We start from the raw sequence: 21,949 nt of genomic DNA, 5'->3' as shown, positions 1-21,949 counted from the left end.
ATAGTTAATTTCATTAAAAAAAACGTGATGAATTACAAACAATGACACAATTTATCTTTGGGGACCTCTCCCATTGATAACTCTCAATTCAATTAATAATTATTTTTTTTTTATATTTTACTTGCTATCTTTAGAAAAATTGATTAAAATGGTTACTTAATCGTAAAATTCTTAACGAATTGTTATTTAAAACTGCAATAAACAAAAAAAAAATTCTTTTAATCCCTTTAAAAATTACAAAATTTCATTTAACATCATTATTATACCTGCAAAGTTTTAATTTTTTTATGCGTAACGAAAATAAAAGATAGCTATTTACTATAGCTTCTCTCTCTATGACAGTGCCACATTCTCCACTCTGTCGTCTTTCACCCGAGCAAGAAAACATTGGCATGGTTTTCGCCCTAAAAAATGTCATCACCGATTAAGTACCTTCCTCTTCCTCCATTGTTCATGTTGCCGTTGACTTTGGTTTGGATTTCAGTACCCTGACTGTGGCTGAGGGTTCTTCTTCTACTTTTATGGTATGACAACCGAGTGAAGTTATGGATAAGTGCCACATGTGCAAATTTGATGGTTGTTTAGGGGGGTTGGTTTAAGTCAAATGCAATTATTGTTTGGATTAAAAACCGCTTAATGCACATAGTTTCTATGTGAAGAGTTATCATCTTTTCATAAAATCATGATCCATTTGAAAAAAAAACAGTGTAACTAAACTATTAAGTTAGAAAACAAATAAATGGGAAAACATGGGTAATTAGGAAATTTACCTTAGTGTCAAGATCGGAGGAGATTGTTGGGGAAGATAGAGGAGGAAGCATATTGGAGGCTGGATCTAGCATTTTTTTTATGTTATTTAATATGGGTTTTTGATAGGGATTTAAGGGATTAACATAAAAAATTATTTTTTAAAGGACCAAAAGAACAAATTTTCCTCTTTTTTTTTTTTGCAAGTCTAGTCAACAATCCCTTAAGGGCTTAATGATAAAATGACTATTTTGGTCAATTTTTCTAACGACAATGACTATATTGACAAATAAAAATTAAGGTGACCAAAATATAAACGATATTATTTTAGGGGACCTCTAGTATAATTTACTCTTATCTAAATATATTAACGTTTGTTGAATTGAGCAATTAGAGATTCAATATTTTAAGTAAAATTTCGATTTTGAGTGTAGTAGAATAAAGAAATCAATGTTATAAAAGTCTTGCTTCATGTTTAGAAATCTGACTAAATTTGATTTAAGATTTAGTTGGAACTTAATATTACTATCGAATATCTAAAAGTTTTATAGATATTTTTAAAAATATTTATATATCTAAAAACTCTATATTTAAAAAAAAACATAAATGTATATATTTTTTAAAGGAGTTTATAAGTTAAATTAGAAGTACAAATAATACATATCCAATCCGTTAAAACTAGAATAAATTCAATATAAATCACAATTAACTAGAAATTGAAATAACTCGAACCGTCCATATATGATGTGACTTAAAACCAGAATAATCTAAAGGCAAGGGGGAAGTAAGGGCCTTAGGCCATCCTTGGTTTGGTAAATTTATATTATAGTTTTCCAAAATTTATAAAGTTTTAAGTAACTAAAACGGTAAAACTATGTTTTAGCCCCCAAAATTTTATAATTTAATTTTATATCCCTAGTTTAAAATTTTTAATTTCGCCTTTATTTAAGAAAAAACTCACACATAACATTTGCATACAATGAAACTTGAACTTAAATACTCAATATTAAAACTTCAACATTTATCAATATTACCAAGACCTCGTTAACAATTAGGGGCAAATCAAGGAAGACAAGTAATTTCGTTACCCCCAATAATAAAATTATATTAAATCCTTCTGAAACTTATAAAATTAAATATTAGTACTTTGACTTTTCTTTAGAAAAAATTATAATTCAAATTTAACCATATCTGTTGACAATACAAATATGTTTTAATCATGAAAATACAATAATGAATGTCCGAATTTTGAGAAAAAAATGGGTTAGATTTTTTTTTTACACAATGTTTAAAATTACTCATGGTTTCTCTTCAACCCATAAAAATAAGATAATATACTTTAGCGTACTCGAATTCATATCTTCATGTATTGACAATAATGTCCTTACGACTGAATCAACAAAAAAAATAAGAATTAAAAAAAGTAAGTATTATAATATTAGTAGGATATTTTAGGACGGTGGGGGAGGTACCTATTTACAAAAAACCAGAAAAAGAAAAAGAAAAGGGAGAATTTAAAAATCATGTGAAAGGATAATTAAGATTTGTTATTCACTTTTTTTTATAAAAGGAAAAGACGATTTGACATCGTAGTGAGAAGGAAACGAATCGAAAGCGCCACCAACGTAAATCAGATTCAATACGGATTCGGGTAGTCATCTTCGGCTTTAGTAGATAGGTTCTTTGATAAATAAATAAATAAATAAATAAAAAATCTCGAAAATATTCGACTTTTTCGAATCAACTCTAAATAATTTGAATTTCAACATTTAAATTATCTGAATAAATCAAATAATTAACGCATTTTGTTTTTTATTTCATGAAAAGCGAGAAATTAGTTAATTTATTAATTTTAATTTATTATAATTTGATCCGGTCTTGGTCTCTTAATATGGTAAATTTTCCTCTTTAGTCACTTCAAAATTTATGAAATTTACAAACAAATATAATAGTAAAATTCTACCTTATCTCCCCCCCAAAAAAAGGATATTATTCAATTTTGTCCCCCAAACAATATTCTAGCATCGCCCCTGATTTGATCCTCGTACTTTATAGAAATTGAAAAGTTAATCCAATTTGTTGGTACACACATTAAATTTAACATTGAACTTTAGATATCTAAGCTAGTGATTTAACAAAAAAAATTCTAAAGGTATTATCAAAAGATATAATTTCTTGATTTTCGTAAAATATGAATATCAATTTATGATAGATTGAAGTGTACAAACTAAAAATTTAAAGTTCTCATAAAATGGAAAGATGTAGCAATGGCTGGTCATTCGTGGTTCGGTTCAACTGATCCTTTGGCTAGAGCATTTGTAAATACTGATCTTAATGGTTAGATTAGTCATCTAAGGCATATTGATTTTTAACTAACTCTTAAACACCGTGATTTTTATCTTTGGTTTTGAATATTTTTTGTGTATTCAAGGGTGGCACAAAGTAGGGGGAAGCCAAAATCTTTTTTTTGGGCCGAAATTAAATTGTAAATTTTCCGTTAGTAAAAATGTAATTTTTAAAGGATTAAATCAAAATATAATATGTGTTTATGTAACTATTAATCAAAAAGCATCTTCTATGGCTCAGGTAGTGAGGGGAACCGATGGAGTACAAAATTATGGTAATCAAAACGGCGAATTTAGGTATACAGGCATTTTAACCTATTTTAGTTGGACCGAAGCATCTGCCAGCCCCTCTAGATTCACCTCTAGCACCAAGGGTGGTTGGCAGGAGTTAGGGTCCCTAAAATGAAAAAAACATCATATTGATCTATTTACAAAATTATAAACAAGTAAATAACTAAATTGTACTTTCTATAAATTATAAAATTTAATTTAATCCTTTAAAATTTATAAAGATATAAATGATGAAATTGAATTTTAGTTCTAAAAATTACATAATTCAATTTTGGCCCAAAAAATAATTTTTGGTGTATCAAATTCTAAATTCCTAAAATTGCATTTTAGTTCTAAAAAATAATAAAACGTATATGGATTAATTTATAAAATTGTGAAGAGTAGAAGAGCTTATGAAAAATTTTAACCTTTCCAAAAAGAAAAAGTGAATCTATTAAAAAGAAAAGTAAGTTAGGCAGTAGAGGAACACTAAAAAACGTCATGGATGACGACGTGTCTTTGTCCATAGGCTTGACTTTGGAAGCCGCAATTCACTTTTTTCTTGGTATCGGCTTAGCTCAGCTCATCTATCTATGCCGTCCACGTGATTCTTTTTGGATAAAACAACATTTAGTCCCTAAAGTTGGAAACTTTTTTCAACTTGATACGTTAACGTTTTTGTTTGGTCAACATTAGTTCTTGAGCTTGATAACTTGATAACTTTTCCCAATTTGATCTTTTCATTTGGATTCAAATAGATGATGTCACAGTCTGAGATTAAATCAAGTCATCACTTAATTTTTAATATATATATAAATTAAAAATATAAGATATTATAAAAATTAAGTTTTAAAAAAAAATTCAAGTGATAATATGACACAATCTCTAAATGTCGCATTATTGTACCTTAATGAAGCTTGACATATTTTTTCAATTTGGTCTCTGAACTTAGATTCAAATAAGGTGTGATTATACGATGCTTTAAGATTAAATCACGTCATCACCATAATTTTTCTTAAAAAAAATATCAAATATTATAAAAAATCATAATTTCTTTTTGAAAATTTTCAAGTGATCATGTGGTATGATCTCTAAGCGTCGCATCACAATGTAGCTTGATAGCTTTTTTCGATTTAGTCTTTGAACTTAGATTCAAAAAAATTACTAAATTCAAGGATTAAATATTAATTTATCCTTTTTTTAACTAACATTTTCAGAGTAACTATGACTTAATCATTTTCTTTATACAAGTAATTAAATTTATTAATTAGTATTTAATATATCATTTAATAGCTAATTATGCATTAGCTCAATGATCCAATTGACACTTTAAGAATTTATGAATTTATTTTTGTTTAAATATATTTCAATTATTAATTTAATTGTATTTGTTTATATTTTAATTATTAGTATAATAATTAATCATAGTTATATTTCGATTAATTGTTTGAACAAGACTAGATCAATCGACATATAAACAAAAAAAATCAAATTAATTGATTCGAAATTAGTACTAATTAATTAAATTAAGTGATTAAATCAATTTAATTAAATTTTTATATTTTTAATAATTTATTTAATTAAACTAAATAAATTGATCAAATAGAGGAATCGATGATCTACTCTATCTGATCATCGATTCTATCTAAAACCTTGAAAAAAAGTTAAAACAACCCAAGATATTTACAGGATATATAAAAAATAATTTAATAAACTATGCTGATATGCCAGCTCAGCAAAATGGGTAAAGATATTTTCTGAACTTAAACGTCAGCTACAATGCTCTCACCTTTTTACATCAAAATCCTAAAAAAAGTAATTTAATTAAAAAAAAAAAAAAAGAAGAGAAAGGAAAAGAAAGCGGCCTAACGGTATTACTTTGGTGAAATTGTAGTTTTAGCCCCTTTATTATACTCTAATTCAATATTTGACTCCTATAGTTTACTTTGATATAATTTGACTCCTATAATTTAATAGTGCTATAGTTTACTTTGATGTATAATTATAAATTTCATCCATTTATTTTACAAAAGCTCAGAAGTTATTCTTTTTATTTTTATTTGTTAGAATTTGGTCTTTGAAAAAATGAAAACTAAAAATTTGATATGATTGTTGATAAACACGTGAACTTGAAAATGCTATTTTTTTTTCTATTTTGTTGCTCGTAAATTGTTGAGTTATTGATTTTTTAGTTCTCCGTATTAAATTACTAAAATAATGATTTTCAAGTTAGCGATTTAACGGCAAGGTTAACAGTGTTACTTAATTAGACTAACTTTTCGTAAAGTGTAAGAATTGAATTATAGAATGATTAACTAAATTTTCGTAAAGTCTAAAATAGAAGGGTGAAATTCAAAATTAACCAATAATTTTGCTAGTTTGTACAAATAGTTAATACCATTAACTACTTGGTAAAAATAATAATGTAATTTTGTAAAACGAGTATTTTAATGTTGCAAGATTTTAATAGAAATAATTAATGATATTAACTATTTGTACTAACTAATAATATTATAATAAATTTATATTATTATCAATTAAAATATTAAAATTAGGCTGATTGAATCTTGGCTCGATTAGCACTTTAGTTAGTATAACAACTTAAATATCACGAGCTAAAATGCGTTTAAACAGATAATATCCTCCAATTCAGTTAGCTTAGAGTTTGAAAAAGTAGCTAGTATTTTTTTTAAATATTTTATTTTATTGAAGGGATAAAACAAACTTTAGAATATAAATTTTGACACATTTTCTCACCTTGGTCCCTAACCTTTTTATTTTTTGCTTTATATTAGTCTCGAAACTTGGTAGCTTTTCTCAAATTGGTCTTTAAACTTGGAATTCGTTAAAGCATAATAATGTGACATTTTAATATTGTGCCATGTCATCAACTGATTTTTTATATATTTTTTTATTTTTTAGATTTTATATAAATTTATAAAAGAAAATTTTAAGTTTAGGGACGAAATTAAAAATTTTACCAAATTCAAGAACTAATATGGACAAAAAAAATTCAAGGGCTAAATTAAAAAAATCAAATTCTGGTACTAAATGATGCTTTTATCCCTTAAATTTAGTTTTCTAGTTTTTATATAAAATTTTTAAAAAGTTGGGGTGATTACACGATACTCTCACGTCAAAAAGGAAATATGCCAAATTCGGGAACCAAAAAAGTTCAAGGACCAAATTAAAAACTTATTAAAGTCAGGGACTAGATGATGCTTTTATCCTTTAATTTAATTATCACAGTCAAAACTACAAACAAACTCCCTTTCCCCCATACTTCTCATGTGCTCATTACACTGCGAATTATACCCTACAAAAATAGTAATCTGTTTCAACATATAATAATTTTTTTAAAAAAATCCAAAAAAAAAAAACATTTATATATATTATTTAATTATCTCTGCTTTGATCTCTGCTACGATTTGAAAGCTTAACATTTCATCTTCTTCATTGAGGCTAGGGTTTTTCAAACTTTTAATTTAAATTTGATCCAAAAAAAGCTATGGTTAGTCCAGTTTCTGAAGGCAAAGGAGCTGTGCCGTGTGATTTCTGCAATGAACAAATAGCGGTTCTTTACTGCCGAGCAGACTCGGCCAAGCTGTGTTTGTTTTGTGACCAGCACGTACACTCAGCGAATCTGCTCTCTCGTAAGCACGTACGGTCTCAGATCTGTGATAATTGTAGCTCTGAACCGGTTTCGGTTCGGTGTTCGACCGATAATTTGGTGCTTTGTCAAGAGTGTGATTGGGATGCACACGGTAGTTGTTCCGTGTCGGCGGCGCACGATCGGACATTAGTGGAAGGGTTTTCTGGTTGTCCGTCGGCTTTGGAGTTGGCTTCGGTTTGGGGATTTGATCTGGAAGAGAAGAAAACGACGGATCGGAACTGGAACGTGTGTCATCAGGATATGATGATGCCGGCGGTGGAATCGTGGTTGTACGAAACTAGCTTGCAAGAAATGATGGTGCCGTACGAGAGTTTTGGTTGTTACGGGGAGACGTTGAAGAAGCAGAATACCGGAAGCGGGAAGTGCAAACAGGTAATTTATAAGCAGCTTGTTGAGTTGATGAAAAGAGATCTCATGTGCGGCGGCGGAGGAGAAGGTGTTGGAGACGGTGGTGGTGGCGGTGGAGGTGAAGAGAATCTAGCGTCGAACGTCGAACAAAACGGTGGGTTTTTGACTCAACAAGAAGTTTTACAGCCGTTGCCAGAACCGGGAACGGAAACGCCAACGCAAGCTCTATTCACTTCTTTGCTTATGATGCAAACGCAAGAGAGTGAGCGCATTGTTAATGGAGGAAATGTGGTATTAAACGGTAATCCAAACAATCAAACTTCTCAGGTACTTTCCTTGATTTCATTAAAAAAATTTCAATGTTACTTAGCTTTAGAAAATTGTAGTAACAATAAATTGGTTAGAATTGATTACAGATTTGGGATTTTAAGTTAGGACGATTGAGGGGTCAAGAAGAATGTAGCCAATCTCGATTAGAAGAAGAAGTTGGGTACGGTGGTGATGCAGGTTTCATGATTAAGAATTTCAATCAATTTATGAAAGAGACATCTTTGACTGATAATGGTAATTTGATGGGTTACCCTCCTTCAAAACACGATTTGGCTTCACTCAATAATGTATGTCCTTTGCTCATTTCCATTATTTTCTTTCACTCTTAAATCTATCTTTGTGATTTTCTTGTTCATAAATTCGTATGTTCACATTATGTCTCTATATCCATTATTGGAGTTTCTGCCAATTTAACATGGGGTTGTTTGGGTGTGTTTAGTTTTTTCCAAGCCAACTCAAAAAGCTAGTTTCTGGGTAAAAGTATCTTGGAGGGTTGTGTATTAGGAGCCAGATTGGATTTTATCTTTTTCACTCACTTTAAATTAAAGAGTAAGTTGGTCGTTCTGTTAAACAGTAACATATGACATGTTACGTGCCACCAATACCTCATGCTGACGTACATCTACCAATTTTTAATAATAGAATTGGATAAAATTTTTAACAGAAAGATCAATTTTTAACCGTATAAATCCCATAAACCCCAACCAATTACCTTGTTCTCACTATTCTGTGTGATGGGTTATTTTGATAGTTATTTCCTCTTTGTTTGATACCATATAAACTTAGCAATGGGTACCTTTGTTTTTTCTAACATTAAAAGATTCTTTTGAGTGTTGATTATGGAGCTTGAAAATGCAGAACGACTCGAATCATCCAGGGGCAAGTCAGGGACCATCCACATCTGAGAGCAACAATCTACCAATACCAAAGTCATCATCAGGGTCAGCTCTTGGTAAACCCAAAGGCTCTACCGGTTGTAACGATGTTCACTTCTCCGAACAACCTTTCCTGGTGAGGCCGGTCGACCACACAACGCCAACTGCAACCAGTAAGGCTGATCGTGAGTTGCTGGCACAAAACAGAGGCAATGCCATGCAACGTTACAAGGAGAAGAAGAAAACAAGAAGGTATATAACTAAATCTGTGCACTCACGGTTTGTTATAACTAAATTGTAAATGTACCAAGTAGGCCCATACCTTGGATAAAAAAACAAACTAATACTTGTGTTAAAAATTTCATTTATTTATACTGTTAAAGATTGATTTCTATACATCAACCTGAGGTACTCGTGGCATGTCTAATTATTCTGTTAGCCACGCTAGTTTTTAATTGTACAAATGAGTGAAATTTTTAATAGAAGGGATTAATTTACACTTTGATCAAATGTATAGAGATTAATTTACCTAATATTTTAGTAGAGGAGGCAAAATGCAAATTGACTCTTAATATAAGGCTTGATTACTTTCAGGATTTAATTTAACTATGATTTGCTTTATTGTGGTCCGATTAGGTATGATAAACACATACGATATGAATCGAGGAAGGCTAGAGCGGATACGAGGAAACGAGTGAAAGGTCGATTTGTGAAGGCTACTGAAGCTCCTGATGATTAAAAAGCGTGTACTACTGAGAGTGAGTGATCTTTTTTGCTTAGATTGCTGTAAATATTTCCTTTTTGTTACATCTAAACCTGTAATTTTAGCATTTCTATATTCTCTATTAGCTTTATGTTAGCTGGTTCCTTCACATTTAAAATTTTGCTCTTTCCTTCCTAACGACACAAATAATGGAATTTTGAGTTAATGGTAAGGCAAAGGAGGGGTGGAGGATGATTGTGATTATGGCTGTGACTTGATGCTTTTCAGGTAGAATTTTCAATTGATTGGGTCAGATTGGGTTTTGGTTGGATCAATTTAGATCGGTTTAATTCAGGTTATAAAGTTTTTAGGTCGTTTTTGTTTGGGTTTGGGTGCTTGAAACAATTAATGGGTGGTAATTTCGAAGGTAATATAAGATTTCGGAATAACATTTTCTCGATTCACATCTTCCATGGATAATCTTATATTCTCATGATAATTTTTAATACAAATTAATGAATTAAATTCTTCAATTATTTAACATAATCTTTCAGTAATAATTTAACTATATACATTTATTATTGAGAAAAAATAATATTTTATCTATTTCATTGTGCCCAAAAATTATATTTATAATAAATTTACCATTCATTTTTAAAATTTTAGTTAAATCAGTCATTAAACCATAGCGAACTGTATTATGTTTTTAATTATTATTTTTTTGTAATTTCTTATTTATCATTTTGATAAAAGAAAGTGCCATATAATTATTGCTCCTCTTCAAATTTCAATTTATTTATATAAAAATCAAATATGAAATTAATTTATTTGAAAAATGCATTAATTTATTAATAAAAACAATAAAATATGTTAAATAATCTTAGTAAATGCTTTTAAAATTTTGTGGTCATTTAATTTTAAAAAGTTACAAAATGGTCACTAAGTTATTTGAAAATTTTCATTTAAGTCTTTAGGCTATTAAAACTATTGTTATATGACCTTCTTTGTTTGCACCATCCGCACCAATGGAAAGCTCTTCTTCCCCTTTTCTTTTACAATTTTGTTTTTTTTCATGAAATATTTTTGAACGTCACGAATCTACAAACTAAAATCTCTAACAGCTTTCTTCTCTGGTCTCCGTCACTTACTGTTAGATCGATTTGGATCTATAAGGTGGGCTCTTCTACTTGTCGATGGATACTAACCCACTATACTGATCATTAAATCATTACTCGAAGTTCGCTAGTCGAACTTCATACTGACATAGCACTATTTGTTAGTCAATAAAAAGTTACAAATTATAAAAAATGAAAAAATCAAAATTTAAAAAAATATAAAAATGTTCATAAAAATTTAAAATTTTAGTATGAAGTACATGTGGATTGCCATGTAGATTATCATGTTTTAGTCAATATTTTCATTAAAAAAAAATAGCAATTCAACTCTTTCTGAAATGTTGATAGTTAATTTCGACTCTTTTTAAAAGGTTAAGAGAATTTTAGCTAAAAAAAGGATCAAATTGATAAAAGATGTAAACATTAAGGATTAATTTTATTATTATGCCCAAAATAATTTCCACGTACACCATGAAGTTCTCCAATCTTTTAAGTGAAGCTTCGAAAGCTTTGTTTTTAATGGTTTGGTCTTAATTTTTAGTCAAAAATTTGGGCAGAGAAAACAATAAATCAAATTAGGTTTTCTAATATCTATTTTTAAATTCCATTGTTTGACTAAGAATAAGTCACGATAGAGACAGTCTCTATGACTGAATATCTCTTTATGATTCAATTTTTATCCATATACCTTGAATTCAGTCCTTAATTAAGGTTTTGGGTTTAATTTTATGAGTGTTATGAATGAAAAAAATAATATTAAAAAAGTTTGGCGCCTTTATAGGTTTCATCTATCTCGACTCTAAAATTCAGTTAGACTCTCTGCAACTTCTATTTAAATAATTATAATGGATTAATTTCATTAAACATTCTCAAATTACCACTTATATTTTAAATTAATCTTTAAACTTCAAAACGTTTTAATTGAATCTTCAAAGGATCAACATTTATATAAACTAAGTCCTCACACCAACCCAGCCGTCAATTGAGGCATTAAATGCTACTTTAGATCTAATGTGGAGCATATTTAAAATGCGTAAGTCATATTTATAAATATGGGCATACCTATCACATGAATAGCTTAGATTTAATTTTTTTTTTTTAAAAAAGAAGAAGATAATATCAGTAACATATAGAAGTGCTATTTATTTTCCTTTTAACATATCATATTCAAGTTGTTCATACGGTAATTATGAATATAATTATAATTTGATCTATATTGTTTTAAGTATGCGTCAAATTTGAGCTTATATTTTAATATCCAAGGCCAAAGCTAATGGCTAGGCCAATAGAATGACCTAATCAAAACAATATACCAATACTTTAAGGGCTCAATCAGAATGTTTTAAAGTTTAGGGATTAAATTAAAATGTATGATAATTTGGTAATGTTAGGTGAAATTAACCCTAACATAAATATTTTTTTTTTCTTACTTTCTCCTCTCCTTTGGTGCCTATATATTTCCTTGGCAAGATTGTAGCCAAAGTAAAAAATAATCTCCTCCTTCAAGTAATTAGCTCTACCTTTTTTTTTTTTTTGAATTTGTTGAAGTGTTATGGCTTCAAATATTCTAGTTTATCTCCTGTTTGTTGCAGCTATAAGTATTCTTGTAGATTGCAATTCTGAAGGTATTAATACATATATAAGCGTGCGTTACGGGATTAAAATTTCTGCTACGTGTGACACGTGTGTGTGCCATTTGATTTCATTTTATGATAACTTATGTTTTGTTTTACATTAACTTCAATGCTTGACGGGTAAGGAAACCTGTGGATTACAATGATATAAATTAATGTTTAATTAATCATGTAGAGGAGGGTCGATTCATTTGGGAGAATGCTTTGAAGTATTGCCTGTTGGGCAGTCAATTAGTCCCTCTAATAACTAAATGTATTGTCCTCGGACCGTGTCGGGGTTTAGTCTCTTGCCTCTATTAAGAGTCGACGTGTGTTGAGCGGCTTTATTCATAAAGGGGAGAACCTCGAGGAATAGGGCAGTTCGTGGGTGTAGGGCCACCTACTTAGGGGTTTGAGCCACGATTCCAAAACATTTTTTTCAAGTCTTAGCTCGTTTTTAGCCCACACTACCAAAACAGCCTAGTTCATTATTAAAAAAAATATTAAAATATTAAATTTTTTTGTATATCTCTATAATTAAATTTAAATTTTCAAATTTTTATTATTTATATTCTATTTGGGCTAGCTTGGTCCAAGACAAAAAAACCTTGTCCAGGCTCGGCCATGGATATTCTATTCATGTCTAGACATGTTCATGGGTTGGGCTATCTGTCCAGGCCCAAAGTCTATCCCGAAGTTTGGGAGGGTTTGGAAAAAAAATACTAAGCTTAAAAAATGGGCTTGGGCCAAAAAATTAGGCCTGTTTAAAATATGGGTTAAGCTCGGTCTTTACATAATATATAAAAGCTGCTCACGCCCATTATAAAGATTAAATCTATAATAATATATAATACTATTATAATGTAAACATTAAAAAAAATAAAATGACTATATATTAAATTATAATAAATAAAAAAGTATATAAAATTATTAAATATTAAAATAATATATTTAATTTTTTAAAAAAATAATATGGGTGGACATAAAACGGGCTAGGGTTAGCCATTTATAAATATAGGCGGCCTTGGACAAAATGTTAGGCCCATATTTTGGGTCGAGGGCAAGAATAAAGTTTGTTACTATCATGTTTAGGCTTAACCTGACTCATTAACACGTCTACTCACGTCCCTTTGGTGGGTGGTCATGTGCCAATGAATAGCCCGATTCCTCAACATGTCCCCATCCTTGGTGAATGAAGTTGACTATTGGTGGAAGTGGGAAACAAAATCTCGACATGACCAAGGGACAATACCTTCTATTGTTATGGGATCAGTCAACTACCAAATGGACTACACTACGAAGATTTCTCCTGAAAGAGTTGACACCCCTCAATAAACCAACTAAATCTTAACTCAATTGATACCGTTAATAAATACATGAGTCCGAGTTTATGCATAAAAAAAAATTGTTAATCAATAATCAGCTTGAGTTAAAATTCTTGTTATGTGATACAGGAGATGCTCTACATTCTTGGAAAACTCAACTGGTGGATCCAAACAATGTTCTTAAAACCTGGGATCCCACACTGGCTAACCCATGCCCTTGGTTTCATGTTACTTGCAACAGGGAAAACTCTGTCATAAGGGTGTAAGTATATGTATGTATGTATGTCAATTGAAATGACATTTGATTCTTGAAGGAACCTAGGTAATGCAGGATTATCAGGACCTCTAGTTCCAGATCTTGGGCTTCTTCCCTTTCCTTTCGGATTGGTTTTGGGTCGAATTAATCTGGGTAAGTCTTAATTTGAGTTTTGAAATATTTGAGCCATTTTTGAGTTGAGTAAATTTGGGTTTTATTCGTTTTGAGCTTCAATCATTTCATGTTCCATTATTTTAGTCAAGATTATTTTAAATTTTTGAATCGGATCAGTATTCGTTTAAATCATTTCAGGTTCAAATCAGATGGGTTTAGATTATGAATTTTTTGCGTGATCAACATGAATCAAGTTACATTTAAATTGATTAGAGTTGGATTATCAAATTTAGATCATAACTGAAAGCTTGATACTCCGAAACAACGAGAGGAAATAAAATTATAATTTAATCTCTTTAAAAACAGTAAATACAAGGATAAATTACATTTTAATTTTAAAAATATTTATAATTCAATTTTACTTTTTTTGGTGGCAGAGAGGTATTTGCCAATAATCTAATCATTCCAAAAGAAATTGGCAACTTAACAAAGCTTGTGAGCATGGATTTACAGCTCAATAAACTTGCTGGTCCTATCCCTTCATCTGTTGGAAACCTTGTTTCTTTGTTTTTTTTGTATTTTTATATAGGGTTAATATATTATTTGGTATTTGAATTTGGCTTAAACATTCAATTTGGTACTTGAGTTTGACTTTAATATTCAATTTAGTATCTAAACCAAACGACATCATGTAGCCTAATGATTGTTTGACATGTGTGCTCTAGTTAAAAAAAAAAAAACATAGATACTAGACAAAAAAAAAGGATTGGATATCAAATGAAACATTGAAGCTAAATTCAAATACCAAATTGAAAAAAATTCAAGTACCAAATTGAATATTAAAATCAAATTCATGTAACAGATAGTATATTAACCAACTAATTTCCTTCATTTCAGGAGGAGGTTGGATAGCAATAAATTAAGTGGCACAAATAGAGTTGAATTATTATTATATATTTTTGATGAATTCAACCAACACGACTAACGTGATTTGAATAGGTCACACTTGGGGCGGTGAACACTCTTGACTATTAAACTATCACATGGGTTTTCAATTGAATTATTTCTTCCTATTTAAAGAGGCAATTTGATGGTTACGTGAGTTTCCACTTTGCACAATCTTTTGATTTGGAAGCTCTACTATGCTTAAATTTTGGATTTAGTCCCTATAATTTGGTATGATTTGGTCCATTTTGTTTTATAAAGTCATTAGTTAATTTAAAGAGTTAGTACTATTGATTATTCTAATTAAAATGTTGGCGCTAGTTTTTTTTAAAAACCCTACTTTCAACTCAACATGTTGATATGTATGTTTTCATTTTTGTTCGAAAGTGTTTTTAAGAAAAATTCAAGTTAACATTTTAATTGAAATAATTAATAATATTTTAATTAATGATATTATAAAAGTAGAGAGATATCAAAATAAAGTATAAGGACTAAACATTAAATTCAAGCATAATAAAGAGACTAAAGCTAGAATTTGACCTAAATTTAGTACTTGTGCATTTGGTAAATCATTCTTTAATTGACTTTCCTTTTCCATTAAAAAGGATTCAACATATAGATAAGGTTGAATTTGGGGTTGAATTTGGAATATATTGAGTAAACCTGTTTATGGGTATGCAATTTTCGAAATATAGGATTAGAGGGTATGTATAAAAACACGATATTCAAAAGCAAAATAATAAACTTGTTTTAAATATGGGTTAAGCTTGAGCTTCAACATTTAGTTCGAGTTTGATTTGTTTTGGCCGTTTTTATATTTTTGTAATATTTTTTTAGGTGATGTACTTGAGAAGTCCCTGTATTGTCAGGATTGTATCAAATTAGTCCCTCTATTATTAAATGAATCAATTTAGTCCCTGTACTATTAAAAAGAATCAAATAATGCCAAATTGGAATAGAATTAACATTTATTGTTTAACAGAGTTAATGTATTTAAATTATTTATGGTTTTGTAAATGAAATCTTTTGTTTGAAATTGAACTGCAATTGGAAAAAGTAACTTTCAAGACATTTTTTATACAGTAAATGTTAACTTGGTAACAATTTGGATTTTTTTGATTATTTTCAATAGTATAGGGACTAGATTGATCCATTTAATAATAGAGGGACCAATTTGATACGGTCCCTAGAATGCAAGGACTTCCCAGGTACTTTAACCTATATTTTCATTTTCATTTTATATCTTATATAATTTATATTATATAAAAATAGACTTTGGTTAGTCATTTACAAATATAGATAAGCTTAGACAAATCTTTTGAATCAGCCTGGGTTTGGTAAACGTAAAGTGAACAAATATTATACATAAAACTAACTCAAATCCGGCTTATCTCGACTCATGAACGCTCCTAATATTACGGGAATTATAAAATTATAAATATTACCCAAAAAAAGAGCTTAAACTAGATTATTAATTTTTAAAAGGTATTAAAATACATTTTTCTAATTAATTAAATAAAATAATCTATTTATTTATTTATTAACAAGTGATTGAAGTATTTATTGTGCATCTGCAATGCATCAGGCAATATGTTTAGAGGGACCCTTCACCATAAAAATCTCACAGGTAAGGTTAAATGCAAATGCAATGGTAGTATTTATTTATTTATGTGTATATTTTTGTACAATTTAGTGTGTAAAATTTATACATCGAGAATTAAAAATGTTAACGGGTCGGGTTATCTATTTAAGTCCGAAGTTTTGTTTGAAATATGAGAGAGTTTGCACAAAAGTATAAGGCTTGAAACATGAGTTTAGGCAAAAAAAAAATTAGACCCATTTAAAATATTGGTAGAGCTTGAACTTCATCATTCAAGGCCCGAGCTTTGTCTGGCCCGGCCCATTTTATATATTTTTTAAATATTATCTTATTTGAATTTTATATATTATGTAATATATATCACATAAAAATTAAATATGTAATAATATAATGTTTAAAAAATAACATGTATGTATCTAAGACGAATTTGATTTAAAAATTTACAAATATAAATGAATTTAAATAAAATTAAAGTCTTGCATTTTAAGTCGAGTCAGACTTGCAGTAACAAGAATAATCCAGGATCCCAGGACAATTTGATATGACACCTAATTGAGAAATTCCGAAAAGTCTCTTACTTTTACATAGTGACAAATATTAATACGAGGGTTTTTTTTTTTGTCTTTTCAATTTCTAATAAAAATAATATTATAATGAGATTTGAATAAGAGGGACATGTATATCAAACTATTAACTTTATCATTTCAACTAAAATATTTATATGAATTTCTATTGACACGATGTCTAAAATTATCCATAATCCCTCCCCAATTTATGAATAAGAAGATAATGTGCTTCAACACACTCGAACCCACGTCCTCCTGCATTGACAATAATTCACATACCAATTAAATTAAGACTCAATTTATTTCCGGGAGCACCATAAATCCATTGTGCTTATAAATATATAAATATAAACGAGAATTTATACCCCACTACCCACTATATTTGAAAAATAAATGTCTTTTCTTTTGGTCGTTTTGGTGTATAATAAATCTATCCACATCAAAATTCATTATTTATATAAGGTCAATGAAACTTTTTATTTTTATTAGATTGGATCCATTAATTTTGATAGAAACTCGAAAGCTTAATTCGATTAATTTGATCAACAAAATTTAATTAGAAAAAAAACTAATAATTTGGATTTGAAAAATAATTATAACAAATCTTAACTCGATTGACATGGACATTGTTGACAATATAAGAGGATGTGAGTTCGAGTGTACTAAAACGTATTATCCTGCTATTTATGGGTTGAGAATAGGCTATAGATAATTCTAAACATTATATTAAGAAAAGCAGATATGGTCAGAACCTATAATTACTAGATTTCATTGTGATTGCTAAGAATCTAAGTTTGAAACTTTACTATAAAATTTTAATATTAAATATGAGATTGAATGGAAAATTAAGTTGAATTGGAGGACATGTTCTTATGATTTGGGGCCATTGATTAATGATGTTTTATATTTTATTTTATTTTATTTTATTTTTTAAAAGTTTTGAAAAGAAGAGAGATTTTAGTGCATGCTAGTGTTACATTTACTTGACAGCATCTTCTTTGTCTTCTTTTTTCCTTTATATTTTATTTATTATTTGCTTTAACTTTTAAGGGATGTCAACTTATTAAGTATAAAAATTATTTTTATTAATAGTGTATCTAATAATTTATATCTCAAGATCTGTCACTGATGTTATATAATCAATTTGATTAAATTTAAATTCTTTTTGCTCGATTTCTGAGTTTGAGTTTTTTTAAATTAATAATTCGATTTAAGATAATTTAATATAAAATTTTAAATTTAATTTTTAAAAAATAAAATTTCTGACTTCGTCTCGGATATAATTGATTGATGGTGTAATTAAGTTAAATTTGACTTAATTAAAAGAATAAGACAAGAATCAAAATTGTGGTATCTCTTTGATGGTCCCCCAACAAATTGGCTTAGAAAAAGCCACCTTTGAGGAAAGCTTTAAAACCATTTAAAAAAAAATGGAAAACTTTAAATTGAAACAAGTTTTGATTTGAACAAGGAGGGAAAATAAAACATTGGGGGAACATGTTGTCTCTAACATGTCAATGTTTGGTCAATTTACATTAATTCCCAATTTGCACCATCAAAGGATCTATCCTTGTGGACTCCATGCCTTTATGCAAAAACCATTATCTTTTCATATTTTCCCTATTCGATTGAGTGTTTAAATTCGAGTTTTATTATCTATAAATTGTTATTTGTGTGTTTTCTCTTAGATTATTTTTGGGTTTAACTTCAATCATGTGTGTTGGGTTAAACTCGAATTATGGGGCGAACAAGAATGAAAACCGAGAAAATTGGATACAAATATTTACGTGAAAAAATTCATTCAAAGAGGATAAAAAATCATGGATAAAGAAAACTCCACTAAAACGACAAATAATCGAAGAGGAGTACAAGATGGAGAAACAAACAAGCCCGAACCCAAAAATACAAAGTTCTCCCGAAATTCCCAAAAAACTCTCTTAATTTTATTGTTGTATTTTTCTCTTTAGGGTGCTAAAAACCTTATTTATAAGCTAAATTTCATGGCTTAATCTAATTAGAGTATCCCTAGAGTTATTAGAGTTTGACTAGGTAAAAATGATAAAGTTTAACTAGGAAAAGAAACCCAGTTTAATAGGGAACACGTCGCCACGTCGTGACATCACTTGTCGCGTTGTCAAGATGTCACTCCACAATGTGTTGGTCCTGGGTCTAAATATATTTCATTATTTTGGTTTATTATGCTCTGTATCGAGCTTATACTAGTCTTAACTAATCAAACATGTATCATTTGTAATTTGTACTATATCTATAATTGTATTCCTAAATTCTTTAAACATATATAGTGAATGAATCATATTATAACACATTATTAGTAAATAAATGAATATTTAAAAATAAATAAATTTGCCAACAAACTATTCATCTAGTGACAATAACTTGTAAACTTTAGATAGAGTTTAAACATTAAAAGTTGACTAGGATCTCAACCTAACTTGCTTGATTATGGTTTATTGTTGGGTCAAATTGTATATAAGGTCCTTGTATCATGTTTTTTTTTGGTGGATTTAATCCCTCTATTGTAATCTGTTCATTCTTAATCTTTTTATTTTTGTCTCAATAACGTCTTCTACAAGGTTTGAGCCTGAGTCTTCCTCGGATGCTACATGCCTTAACACTACACCCAACACTTATTGACTCATGTTACCTAATGTTTAAAATATACATTTCTAAAAATATGGGGGATTACAAATGATCTATTCACAGTAAAGGGACAAAATCCACCAAAAACACATAATACAAGGACCTTCTATAGAATTTTACCTTTGTTTTTGTGTACTACAAAACTAAATTGAATTAGATTCTTGAAAATACCAATTTTTTTTTTAAAGTCCAATGGTCAAAAGTTGACTGGCAAAAGTACCAAAAAAAAAATGATGGTTTGTGGTAGTGATTATACAATCAATGGTCCGTGTGGAAAACCTTTTTATTCTCTTTGTAGAAGAAGAAAATGTAAGGACAAAGCTTTTTACAATTTGGTCCAACTTTTTCTTTTCTTTCCAAAACTATGATTAAAGGAGAAAAAAAGAAGATAACATAATATTGGGTCCTTTAATGTTGGCTTAGTCAATTCACTCCTTTTAAGAAGTAAAGTTGCAATCATATCTAATTTAATCCTCATCTAAACCCTAGATTGTAAAAAAGAAAAGGTGTTTTATGTGTGTCCCACCTTTTTTGGATTTTTCATATTTTCATATCATTTGCACTATAAAATGAAAAAGAATTAAAAATGTTAATAAACTTTAATTTAATGTATAATGTAGTTCAAGAATATTGAATATAGTTGTATATATATATATATATATATATGAAAATTTGATTTACTATATGGCAGTAGGAATGATCACAAAGTAATAAGAAAGAAAAATAAGAATACACAGTTTTTATGTGGAATACCCTTATCGGAAAAAGCCACGAACAGAGAATGAGAAATTCACTAAAGAATACAAGAGATTTTTGGCTATACGCATTTTTTAAGGACTTTGGCCGTCGGACCTTCTCCCTACATATCCTCAATTTTGCCTCTCTATTTTATTTCTCTAACAAATGTGTTGCACCTCGAACTTTTCAAGCTGGATCAAACAGGATTCGAGTCACACAACTCTAACATACATAAACAAATAATTGTTTTTACTTAAGACAAAAACAAAGTTTTTTTTTTAACATCTTTATTGGCAAAGAAGAATGAGAGGGAGAAAAAACTTGAACGTTTGAAAGTCTTGTTCAATTGCCAAAATCCTTCAACATTCATCTCGATCAATTTTTGAAGTCAGATTCAAAGATAATCAGTGATCAATAAGAAAACTTCTCCGACTATCAATGTTACACCGAATCGTGATTTTCGTATCACATATAAATTAAATAAAATATTTCACATTTAGACTTCATCTCCTACATAATCATAAAAGATGAAGTGTAAATGAAGTCCAATAGACCACAAACATGCAAAATGCAAACCAAGTGAAAAGTAAAGTCAGAACACTATAAGAAATGGACCCTTTAAAGGCCAAAGTCATTTCATGATCAAAACATTAAAAGAAGAGTTTCCCTTCACATGGTATTTAATAATCACCCCTCTCTCCATCCAACCTAACTACAACTAGGCTTGAGATGAGAACCCTTCATGGGTCCGGTGAGTTTGCAGCTCGATTTTAAAAATTTTTCTAAGCTCAGGTCTATTTTCGACTCAATCTAGTAGTTTGACACGTAAACTGATTCATTATTCACAATATTTAAATTTTTTATAAATAAATTTAGATATAAAAAAATTTTAATTATTTATTCGGATCAATTATCAAAACTTGGCTCATGTCGAGTTAGGCCGGGCAGATTACTTGCCGTTTAGACAACTCTAAGTTATGCAAATCATAAATTAATTTACCTTCAAAACCGAAACTAGAATTTCTTTTATCAGATGAGAAAATATAATTATAAATTTTTATGGGTCAAAATTAAAAATTTTAATTTTTTAGATGAAGTAAACTGAATTTTTTAGTTAAAAAATTAAAAATTAAGTAATAAAAATTTGTTTCAGTCACTTCGATAGGGTTGAGAATGATCGAACACCTACAATATAGAGGGTAAACTTTAATAATGTCAAAACCTATGTTCCGATATATTCTTTGATGCTTAAGTCAGATAACGGTGGTGAACTTAAGAAAATATCTGGATAGAATATGAGTAACAAGTGAGTTTCGAAATGAATATATTTGATCCTCGAGGCATTATGGGGGCTTAGCTTATGTTAGAGTAGTGTGAACTTAATCGCTCCTTACTTGAGATTGGTTGAAGTCATTGTTCTCGTCAAGACTACTTTTGGGTAACAAGAATTTCCTAGCTGGTCATTATAGATTTCTTTCTCTTAGTTCGGGTAACATATTCGTGCTTGATATTCATTCTTTCGAGCTTAATATCTTTGGTATAACAAAAATAAAAACCCATTTTTTACCTGTTTTAATCGAGTTTATCAATTCAAGTCAATTTCTCTAATATCTCGACCCATCATATATATATAATTGAAACATTGAAACAACTAGTTTTCAAATCAATCGATTTAACCCATCAATCCTATTCGATTTTTAATTCCTCCACCAACTTACTAATATA

General features: G+C 29.1%; 1 protein-coding gene across 1 annotated transcript; it reads left to right on the top strand.

The window, feature by feature from the left end:
• The first annotated feature begins 6,638 nt into the window (after positions 1–6,638).
• On the top strand, positions 6,639–9,626 carry LOC108480445 (zinc finger protein CONSTANS-LIKE 14-like). The gene is made up of 4 exons (XM_017783452.2): positions 6,639–7,710; positions 7,800–8,000; positions 8,572–8,840; positions 9,225–9,626. Exons 1-4 carry the CDS (start codon positions 6,871–6,873, stop codon positions 9,325–9,327), a joined length of 1,413 nt encoding a protein of 470 aa, XP_017638941.1. The 5' UTR covers positions 6,639–6,870; the 3' UTR covers positions 9,328–9,626.
• Positions 9,627–21,949: the final 12,323 nt, after the last annotated feature.

Source organism: Gossypium arboreum, chromosome 1 (genome assembly GCF_025698485.1).
Source record: "Gossypium arboreum isolate Shixiya-1 chromosome 1, ASM2569848v2, whole genome shotgun sequence".
Lineage (NCBI taxonomy): Eukaryota > Viridiplantae > Streptophyta > Magnoliopsida > Malvales > Malvaceae > Gossypium > Gossypium arboreum.
The sequence above is the reverse complement of the archived record's forward strand: the minus strand, read 5'-3'. Positions and strand labels throughout refer to the sequence as shown.

Coding starts and splice junctions, on each gene's coding strand:
- LOC108480445 (XM_017783452.2), top strand. CDS start 6,871: ATGGTTAGTCCAGTTTCTGAAGGCAAAGGAGCTGTGCCGTGTGATTTC. Junction 7,711..7,799: donor CAAACAATCAAACTTCTCAG/GTACTTTCCTTG, acceptor AATTGATTACAG/ATTTGGGATTTTAAGTTAGG. Junction 8,841..9,224: donor GAGAAGAAGAAAACAAGAAG/GTATATAACTAA, acceptor TGGTCCGATTAG/GTATGATAAACACATACGAT.